General features: G+C 31.2%; 1 protein-coding gene across 5 annotated transcripts in view; it reads right to left on the bottom strand.

The window, feature by feature from the left end:
- The window catches only part of LOC106471312 (protein-cysteine N-palmitoyltransferase HHAT-like), a 55,121-nt gene that overhangs the window by 30,111 nt on the left and 13,841 nt on the right, over positions 1 to 11,169 (bottom strand). For 3 of the 5 annotated variants that reach the window (XM_013931907.2, XM_022399919.1, XM_022399920.1), the window contains 2 exons: positions 6,289 to 6,402; positions 621 to 815 (listed from right to left, as the gene is read on the bottom strand). In XM_013931907.2, the coding sequence (XP_013787361.1) occupies positions 621 to 815; positions 6,289 to 6,402 (309 nt within the window). Of the gene's footprint in view, positions 1 to 620; positions 816 to 6,288; positions 6,422 to 11,169 lie in introns of all 5 variants that reach the window. The other 2 variants (XM_022399921.1, XM_022399922.1) reach the window with 2 other exon arrangements.

Raw genomic sequence — 11,169 nt, 5'->3', positions numbered from 1 at the left:
TGCAAGACCATCTTAATGTGGAAAGTGTTATAGAGGACATTGACATGTTTTCTGCTTCAAAGCCAAATGATTTCTTTAATTAGGGCTTTAACAACCTGATTGCAAGATGGAAAAGCATCATTGATAAGAATGGAGACTATTTCATTTAATAAATGTTTTGTTTTGATATACAAGTTGTTCGGGTTTTTTCATCTAAAAAATTGTCAGACAGAGAAGGAAAATCCCAGGAGATATAAGACTTAATTGATTGTATTCTCAAGGGATGATACTTTCTAGTAAGTAAAAACCTTTGCTTAACGATGGACAGAAATCTTTATTTTTTACATTTTACTTTGTGAATTACACCAAATAAATGTTGCAAAATAGCAAAGCAAGCAATGTTAACGTTTTTAAGTTAAATATTGTTGAAATGGCATTAGAATTATTGTTTTTACTTAAATTTTGAAATTATTTATGCAAGTGTGTGTTTGACACCTGCAAGGTGTTCACTGATTGCAATTGAGTTAATTCTAATAAATTACAAAAGAAATCAAAACAGAAGAAACATTGCTGATACTATAATGCTAAATTATTTGCACAAAATGCATTAAATAATATTTTACAGGTAGGAATGAACTTACTTTCACATTTACATGCTTGTTATTATGAAGGAAAAATAAAACAGTTGTTGTCAGTCCAAAACAAAGATAGCTTCTTCCAAGTTTGTGTACTCCAAACATAAGCAGAACATAAACAGCAAAACAAACTGTGATCTTCCAACTCATAGAGAGTAGTAAAAATAATGTTGTGTATCCTGTGAAAAAGATGTTCAACCCCTGAGAAAAAAGTAAAGTTTTATTTTAGATCATTTCATTATTTAATCAATCAAGTAACCATAGTCTATGATATGTTGTCTAGTTTAATTTTCTTTTTAAAATGACAGAAACAAAACAAAATAAAAAAATACGAATTCTAAAACTACTCCATAATGTCACTTTCTGCCCAGTATTTATTTACCTCTATTAAATATATTTATGTCAAGAACTTTTTATAACATACTGCATTGTAAGTATTTCAACATTATATTCATGCATATTTCCACTTTTGATAGAACAAGGTTTACATCTGTTGATTTTTGTTATAGCCAAAGATTTTGAAATTTACCTCTGTTGTGGTGATTAGACATGGATATTAACCTTTAAATGATCAGATACTAATAATGATCCTTGCTGTCACTAGATATTCAAATTGACCTTTTTGCAGACACCTGACATACTCACTAGACAATAAATTTATCTGATCTGATGATAATTATATTTTATTTGGTGAACATAATAAAAATCTCATGCTTACAAACTAAATAAAACCATAGTACATCTATTAAAAAGTAAAAATACTAATTTAAAACAAAATATCAAAATCAACAAGATACTGTAAGCAAACTCCAGTCATGTAATTTCTTTGTTTCCTACAGTATATATATTCCTGTGTCTAGGAAGATTACTTGTACCAGATGATGACAAACATTGTATATTTAAAACTTGTATTAGTTTTCTTTATTACCCATTCAACCTATCTCTAAACTGTATATGCTTACCTTACCTCAAGTTATTTGATGTCGTCTGAATAAAGATAATTTTTTAGCTTTCAAACAGATATAATTTAACACAGAAACACTCTCACAATTCACAAATGAAAGGAACATTTACAGAATCAACAAAACCTATATTCGGTTAATTATTATGCGATAGTTTAATTCTTCTCTATCCAATAATATTTAGACTTTTTTTATAGCTGTTTTCAAAGCTGTGTTTCATTACAAAATAATCAAACCACTTAATGTATTGCCAAAACAAGATTTCAACCAAGGACTGTACAAAACCTAGGGGAAGCACTTGAAAATCAAGAAATGAATGACATATATTCAAGGGAGAATGGGTTCTTAGCAAAAACAAAGTTATTCTTTTGGGTGGGCAGACAAATTTTCTATTAGAAAAACATCAACAAGTAGGTTGTATTGCTTGCAGGCAAAACTCTTTGAAGATGTGCAGAAATGAAAATATGAACTTTTTTATTCTTTTATGTGAATTGTGCTTAATAAATGCCAGAAAATGACACAATATTCTTTCTAAAATATTTGTGAATTACAATATAGTTAGAATTAACATATAGAATTTATTAAAATTTATGCCTCAAAACATTTTATAAAGCTGTAAAAAAATATGAAAAGCAAGAGGAACCTATCTTTAGACTTTGGGCAGAATGATTTAGAATTAAGTTACTTTTTTAATCCTAAACTTTGTACATGAAAGTGAATCTTACGGGCAACGTAATTGCATTGTTTAACATTTAGAAATATTAAAAAAATTATTTAATTATCTGTCACATGTTTTATTTTTACAATGATATGATACCAGTTATCTTTCTAAAAGTTAGATGTGTAACACTAACCAAAAGTTCATTATTTTCTTACATAAAAAATTTCCATTATGATGAAATAATACAGCATTTTGGATTAATCAATGTTGACCATATAGTTCCAAATTAACCTAAATAAATCAAAATCAAGACACACAGTAGTGTGTCGTGCAGCCAAAACAACCTGCTGCAGGATACATTGTGTGTTATTAATAGGTATGATAGTTTAGAAATTTTCCACTTTCTGTATCTCAGACTGTTATAATCCAAACTATCACATATTTTCAGTGGATGTGCTCTAGTGGACTCTTACTCCACATATTAAATTTTAAAGTAATCCTTTAATAAATACCTGAGATATAACATCTCCAATTTTGATTGAGTTTCTTCCTTTTCTTGTCTTTCTTTGCACCAAATGTATGGAAACTTTATTTAATAGAAAAACATACTTAACTTTAATGGATTTTTTTTCAACTTTTGTACACTGATTGATCTTTCAACTGACAATTAGTAGTCTCACTTGGTGTAAATACAAGCCACATGTGCAAAGTTATTCAACAAAAACCACTAAAATATGACGGAAATTTTTCCGCACGTCTACGCAAAAAGTCGTGAGCTATTCTAACATTTTTACTACAGTTTCACCTAAGAGTAAAAGCGGACTGTTTTTAGTTTTTTTGTCATTCAGGTTAAAGACAGCTGATTTAGAGCAGCAAAACTATGAGGTGAAAGGGCATAAGTATTGGTTAAGCCAAGCAAACTAGGTAAACAGTTTCTAGCTCCAGTTTTCAAAAGAATCATACAGGTGAATGGTTATTCTTTAATATTCATTCCCAACTTTTCAGCGCAAATTTACTAAGTTTTGTGAAATTATTCCAAATAAAGAGTATTTAGCATCAAGTGATATTAGCATAAGCAATTAGCATAAATAATGATGCTTGATATGGCTGTACTGATTGCATGCGGGTGATGAGAAGAAAGACTATCACCATATATTTTAAAGAATCTGGTTGGATCTGTAAAGTAAGAGCCTGTTCTGAATAATAGGGTTGCGATACTAAAGCTAATGTGGATTACAATCGAGTGTCACTTTCTTAGCTGCTGTGATTTGTTGGCGTATATTTACAAAAAGTCATGATATCTAATCAAAAAACACCTTAGGAGTGAAAAAAAGGTGCAGCCAAAAAAGGATTGAGTGTGTGACATAAAGGAATGAAATCAAAATTGGCAGCCAAATTAATAACTGTCCCAAGTTGAACTGCCTATTTTGATTTCCTTCCTTTCAGTTGCACACTTAATCCTTTTTTGGCTGCACCTTTTTTTTCATACCTTAGGTATTTTAATTAAATTAAGATAACATCAGTATATTCATAAATTATTAGCTCAGTCAGGTTATAATCCAGTGATTTCAAATTTTATATCTATATATCTGGTAATGAAATTAATATGAAAATAAAAACAGTTGAAAAAACGTAACCAATTCTGAAATTAGAATTAAATAGCTATAACTATTTATAACGATATTATAAAAATTATAGCATTGGTAAACAGGATGGCTATTTTCTAATCTTTTTTTAAAAGTCATAAACCTTACAATCATACAACATACATTTTCACTTATTTTAGGCATCAGCAATATCAAAAACATCTTTCTTACAAGGATTATAAAATCTGAACCATGAAAAATCGATTCTGTAACAAGTCTGTTATAAGATACGCAGGTGTTTTAAGCAATACTAGCTTTGATAAAAACAAATCTCTAAATTATGAATAACTAAAATAACTGTGAACTCCAGAATTTTTCAAATTTATGCCTTTATCAGAAGCATTTATTTTTTATAGTGAACTGTATCATTCAAATTAAGACCATTGTATTATAAGAATAAAACCTTGCATAAAAATATGTCTTGCATTTGATCATTCATATTATTATAAAACCTGTGGTACATATGTAAACAATATAATATAAATATTATGGTTATATATATAGAGAGAGAAAGAATACCTTACATGATATAATTAAAGCTTATACAGGAAAGGTAAATAAAATTAAGAAAACTTTGTAAGTAATGTTTAAGTTCCATTACGCTTTCCCATTTAGGTTTTCCTTTTACTGTGTAAGATATTCTTTCCTTACGCAAAAATAATGTTTGTGGAAAAAAACATATAAACCAATAATGAGCATATACAATGGATGACCCACTTTGTTTAACTTTGCTAAATTTCTTATAGATTATAACTTAAGCATTACTTACAAAGTTTGCTTAATTTCATTTAATATTCCCATATTGGCTTTCACTGTACCATGCATGATACTTTCTTTATGTAACAATAACATGTATATTATGTTTACTTGTATGCCACAGTCTTTGTGCTAATAGAAATGACCATATGCAAGATATGCTCTTGTGCATGGTTTAATTTTAAGAATACAACAGTCTTGATTTTAGTAATAAAGTTCATTACAGAAAATGTATGCTCTTGATGAAGGCTTAAACACAAAACACTGAGCAAATAAAACATCTTTGAAAGATTCTCTGGAGTTCATGGTCATTTTATTTATTCATAATTATGTGTCCTATAATTCAGTGAGAATTATGACTTAAAAAACATAAAACAAATCTTTATAAATTTTATACACATTGTTGATGTCTGGAAGAAACCAAGGCCCAAAAAGTTACCATGCAATATTTTACTGATGTTCATATTGTTGTATTATCTTAAAAATAACCAGTTATTGGCTAAGGCTTGAACTGGGTTGTTGTACACTTCAGTTGTGTTTATTTCAGAAAACCTCAAAGCTTTTTATGGTAATTAATACTACATTCAAATAAAAATGCTGACATCTAATGTTTCTTTTGGACACCATATGAGTAAAACATCTGGCTGTTTTTTTTCTTTTTACTAATTTCTGAAAAATATGAAGAGAGGGTTCAGATCCCCAACTCCCTTGATCTGTACCTTCTTATACAACATTTAATAATACAGTTATTAATTTCTAAAAAAAATGGATAGGGGAGTTCAGACCTCCTGGACCCCTCTTCAGATCCATGACTGCTTATATGACAATAATGAATATGTTTATATAATTTTAAATTAAAAACATAACAGTGCAAAAAATAGTAAATGTACACTATTTTACACTTGAGTAGCCAGTTGCATTCCCTATAGTCAGCAGTTTAAAATTAGTGACTGGCAGATAGCCTTAGTAGCTTTGTAATAACAAAGACAGTGCGAGCATGATTAGTGGTAATGGAAATCACACTAAAGACCCTCGCATAGTGACCCCCCCACACACACACACACTCATTATGTAGTATTCTTTAATAGATAAGAGTATCCATATTAATAGGCAGTTGCTGCCCATTTCACAGTTGACTCATTATGTAGCGTAACATTGAACAAACATAATGGCAATATTTTGATTAGTTGAATAATTTTAATAATTGAAAACAGTAATAACTGGAACAAATAATTTTGATCAGTTGACTACTTTTGGGATAATTGATTTAATCATAATTTTAATTACTTTATTAATGAAATAATCAAAGATATCAATTTAGATTAATTATTGTCATGATATTAATTGATTTAATTGTAACTTAAATTAACTGACTAGTTTACACAACACTAAACAATGTAATCGCTACTCATGAGTAATTAATTAAATTGCCCAGTTCTAATTTTTACTTAGAAAATGGTACAAGTCTCTGTTGTGACTCGCAGTTGAAACTGACCTTCGAAGTGATATGATGATAATAATTTTCTTTGTTGTGATCAGGTACAAAACTGACATATTTATGATCAATTGTTGACAATGGCTTTTTTTATCATGAAATTGACCTTTGTTTTAACATGGTATTGATATTGACCTTTGATATTGAAACTGACCTTTGTTGTAACTAGGTGTTGGCACATCTGACTGAGGAAGATGTGTAAGACAATCCACAACCAGTGTTTCTGGATAGCATGTTGAATCATCAACCACTCATAATCTGAGTTATCCTAAAAATGAAAATCAAAGCTAAAAAGGATCAATGTTGTACAAGATTGAGTAACTAAAAAAAGTAATAAAAATGATAAAATGATCTTTATTACAGTAAATTCAAAATAATGCTTCTAGGTTATCATAATTTGGATCACATGTTTAGCATAGATGTGAACTTACTCAAAAGCACGACTGAAGAAAACTATCTTGACATAATGATGCATAAAACACGAGCTTTCAAAATATTGCTCTTTTTCTACTTGATAAGCTAAAATAATTTCAGAGTGTATTTAAAGAAACATTGATTACAAGTCCAATGAAGTAAGTCTCTTTTTATACAAATCACTAGTTATATCTCACTTGAAATACTGTATACACTTATTGAAAAGGGTTCACATGAGGAATGAAATATGATTCTAGAGGGTATAGTTTAAGACATTTTAACATATTTTCTGTTGAGAAAAGACAGGTAAGAGTTGATCTTATTGAATTTACAAAATTATGTGTGGGATGATAAGATAAAGACCTCTGATTACCTTGTGCTATATTCTGAAAATAATTGTACATAAAGACACAAGTTTAAGATTTAAATTGTTTATTTGTTGTTGTTAAGCACAAAGATACATAATAGGCTATTCACACTCTTCCCACCACGGGTATTGAAACCTGGTTTTTAGCATTCAGATTTACCACTGAGCCATTCGTGGGGATAAGGATTTGGAAATAAAACAAGCAAAGCTACAGTTAAGACTAAAGTTTTAGTTTTATAGCAGGGTGACTGACTTATGGGATGAGCTGCCACATGCAGTTGTGGAGACTGGCATTTGTCATTAGTTTAAAAGGGGAATCAATAATGTTCTGAAAATTAAAGGGTGGGTTTAAGTTTTTACTTTTTTCTGAAGGGATAATGTGAAAGGTCAGATTTGATGGACCAAAGTTAATATCTTCCTTACCTGAAAAGGTATTTCAGATAGATACTCATCTCTCCACAGAAGAAAGCCTTGGAGATGGCTGTAAGAACCAGTGAAGGAAAGAAAAGAAGATTGTGCATGGTTACCATAAAATTTTATGCATGAGTTAAACTCCTGAAAGAGATTTCACTACTGCAAGTAATAATGTGCAATGCACTAGTCTATGTTGCAAGCAATACAACCTTCTTGTAAAGTATTCCCCTTGAGCACTTTACACAAACCAAAAAACTCATTCTAGATGAGGCAAATAGACACACCAGAAGTGGGGAGGTACAATGGATGGTTCTGTAAAAAAAAAAGGTATCTATCTGAAATATATTTCAGGTAAGGAGAATAATAACTTCACAAAATATTACTCACATCTCCACAGAAAAATTAGCTACAATCCAATATTTAAAAGATGGTGGAAAAGATAATGTAAAGATAAGATAAAAAAGATGAGCTCTCCTCTCAGACTATAGCAACAGAAAAAGGAAACCTAATGAAGCATGTCTCCTACTATGAGAATGAGGAGGCTGTTGGCAAAAACATTCAGCAAAAGACCACATCCAGGGAGAACACTTTTCAACCAATACAAGTGGTTGTTCAGAAAGGTTGTGTCAAAAGAAGTTCCTGCTTTTTTGCTGAAATAGCATAGAAGTAGGTGGAATTCTAATGTTACTGAACTGTTTTATATATTCCAGGGGGTTGTTAAATGTGGCAAGGGCAATATATTAAGCCAAACGGTATGTGAAATATTTACAATAATATACAGGATGAGAAATGAATCATCCCAAGCCAGCTTTTCAAGGAGAAATCAAGACCCATCCATCTGGTCATAACCACCAGTCCTGTCCTTAGTGTTAAGAGTGGCCTGTACTACCTTTCCAGGTTGACATCCCTGTCCTACTTCCAATCAAGGTACAGTTTGGTAAAAGGAAAGCAAGGGTTCTTCTGCTCCACTAGAAGAGATTGGGAGAAATTTATGTAGAGAGAACACCAGAGGTGTGTGGACCAAACAGGAATTACCTCATTTTCATAAGATCCCTTTCTCTGGAAATTGGGATAGCAGGAGTTGTTTTGTTGAATGGCTACTTAGCCATTCTTTTTTCAGAGAGGCTTGGAAGGTAATTTAGAGAGATATTCACACATATATCTCTATATACTGCCTTGTGGAAAACCCCATCTCAACATTGGGCACTAAGTAGGGGGATATGGGCTTAACACTTTTTGTTATTCATTAGTTGATGTAGTTTTTTTGGGTACAGAAATATCCAATGAGGCATCACAGGCCACTCTGCAAGTGCCTTTATCTCTTTTTTTTTCCTCTTTTTTTTCCTAAGAGATAAAATTCAAAGTTGTACTGAAAACAAACTATCAAAAACACATCTCCATAGTACCTCTGAGAAAATATGGGAATGGCAACTGCAGGGAGATGAAACTCAGAGGCTGTGGCACAAAGGTGTCTGGGATCATCCACATCCTTGCTGTCTGAATTTTATTCAGGGAATAATAGCCAGATGCAAAATAAATTTTGAGATGACAAACATGATAGAAGGTGAAATTAAAAGATGAAAAGTATCATCCCTCATGAAGGAAGAGACAAGTCAGATAAACTATATAACCCAACTGGTCAAAGTGAAAGGAGATGAAATGCAAAAAGTAGAAGGATTTCATCTCACAGAAAGACACTTTATATTAACTTTAAAGGGAGCTGTGCAAGCCAGGTAACATTATACTGCACACACAAGACAAAGTAGATGATTGGGTTCTGAATTATCACATAGAGAAGAAATGGAGGAAAGGATAATTGAGAAAACAACAAATAAAGTAACAAGTAGACTTAGAAAAGAAGGAGCTGTACACAAATAAAATCAAACTGTCACTGCAAAACCTACAAAGGTGATTTCTAAAGCAAAAATATCTGAACAATTCTCCTACAAGGGAACAGGGTGATCAAAAGTTTGTACGAATGACTTGCTAGAGTCTCTGAGAACAAAACAAAAATTCCAGTATAGAATGGGAACTAGAAAAGGAGAATAATTGATTAGAAAAGCCTTGAAGAGGGCTGTAAGAACCAGAAAAGGAAAGAAAATAAGATTGCACATGCTTATCATATAAATGGATAAATCACTCTCAAAAATCCAGGTGAAAAAAGAAAGTGAGAAGAAGAAGAAGAGTTAAATGACCTAAGGAAGAGAGTGGCAGGCACTGATAAACTGCAACAGTGAATGGTCTAGAAGAGTGAGCAAGAAAACGGCTGTTGTGCCATGGTGCTAGCGAAATGTTCTGTGGAGAGGTGAGTAGCAATACTGTAAGAAGCTAATATTAAAGAAAGAATACAAGACACCTAAAACTGTCGTATTAAATACACAACCACTTATTTTGTAATCCGTCTTTTAAAAGGTGTGATGCCAATTTATGTAAAACTTTCCATCATCATACCAAGAGTCATACAGCAAGACAATATAGATAGTACTTCAACAAACATTTATGCAAATAAACAAAAGTGTAAGTTAAATGAATACCAAACTGTGCAATAAATAATAAAAGATTAATACTCTAAATAAACTAACCAAGACAAATTCAATAACAAAGAAAAAAGAAGTTAGTTAACATACTATGTTATGTCTATACACAAGTAATCCAACTTTAAGACCACACCTATCACTTACACATGCCCTCCAATGGCTCAGCAGTATGTCTGCAGACTTACAACATAAAACACTGGGTTTTGATACTTATGTTGGGGGCATAGTACAGATAGCCCATTGTATAGCTTTGTGCTTAACTACAAACAAACACTTATACAAATGATGAATTTACACAGCAGGAAGCTACAAGTAATAAATAAAGTTAAACCTCAAGAACTAGCCAAAATGTGTAAGACAAAACGGGATATGAGAAAGATCACAATAATAACAAAACTTAAAACAATGAAGTAACAACATTGGTAAATATATCATTAAGGTAATTAATACAAACTAATGTAACTAAACTAATGATTTCATGTTATACTATAAACAAAGAACTGTTACACAGCTTGTAATAACTATTGAGAGGTAAAAACAAAAGGTGTCATCTTTATGTGAATACTGAATTTAATGCAAAATTGAGTAAATCTTGTGCTCAAAATATGGAAAGGAAAATCCACATTTGTGAGAATGAGTTTATGAACTCTTTCTAAAAAATCTTGTAATATTAACTTACCAGAATTCTTCAAAGATCTTAAAACTGCTGGTAAAAATCCCTTCTTAATTTTAACAATAGGAAGACTGGTGTAACAATTACTTAAATCAAAAGTACATTTTTTTTTGGCCTTAAAATCTTATATTTGTTCCTTACATTCCTGAAATTACTGATAACAATGAATCAATTCTTTCTTTGATAATATTGCATCATTTTTCTAAATGCTCTTTAATGATTAGGTCAACCATAAATTAATGTTGTGTTTTGGAACACTTTCATTAACCACCCCAAAGAAATTTACGTCCCGTATAATAGTTAAAACAACCACCTAAATGTCACGTTAGTGTAGCCTATATAATGTGTAAAGTTTATACTCTAATCTCTTATAGTGATGGCACATGACAATACACACATTTGGCATGTAATGCTGTTTGAATACAAGAAGGGAAACAACGCCTCTGTAGCCGCAAAGAATATCAATGAAGTTCATGGAAATGTTTTGAATGTTCATAAGTGTCAATGATGGTTCAGTAAATTTCATTCTGGTGACTTTAGCCTTAAAAACTGTAATGGCAGGGGCCGACATGTTGGAATTGATACTGATGCTCTGAAAATGCTGGTTGAGTCTAACCCAAGGCAACACAC

This window comes from Limulus polyphemus, unplaced genomic scaffold, assembly GCF_000517525.1.
Source record: "Limulus polyphemus unplaced genomic scaffold, Limulus_polyphemus-2.1.2 Scaffold4534, whole genome shotgun sequence".
NCBI lineage: Eukaryota > Metazoa > Arthropoda > Merostomata > Xiphosura > Limulidae > Limulus > Limulus polyphemus.
The sequence above is the reverse complement of the archived record's forward strand: the minus strand, read 5'-3'. Positions and strand labels throughout refer to the sequence as shown.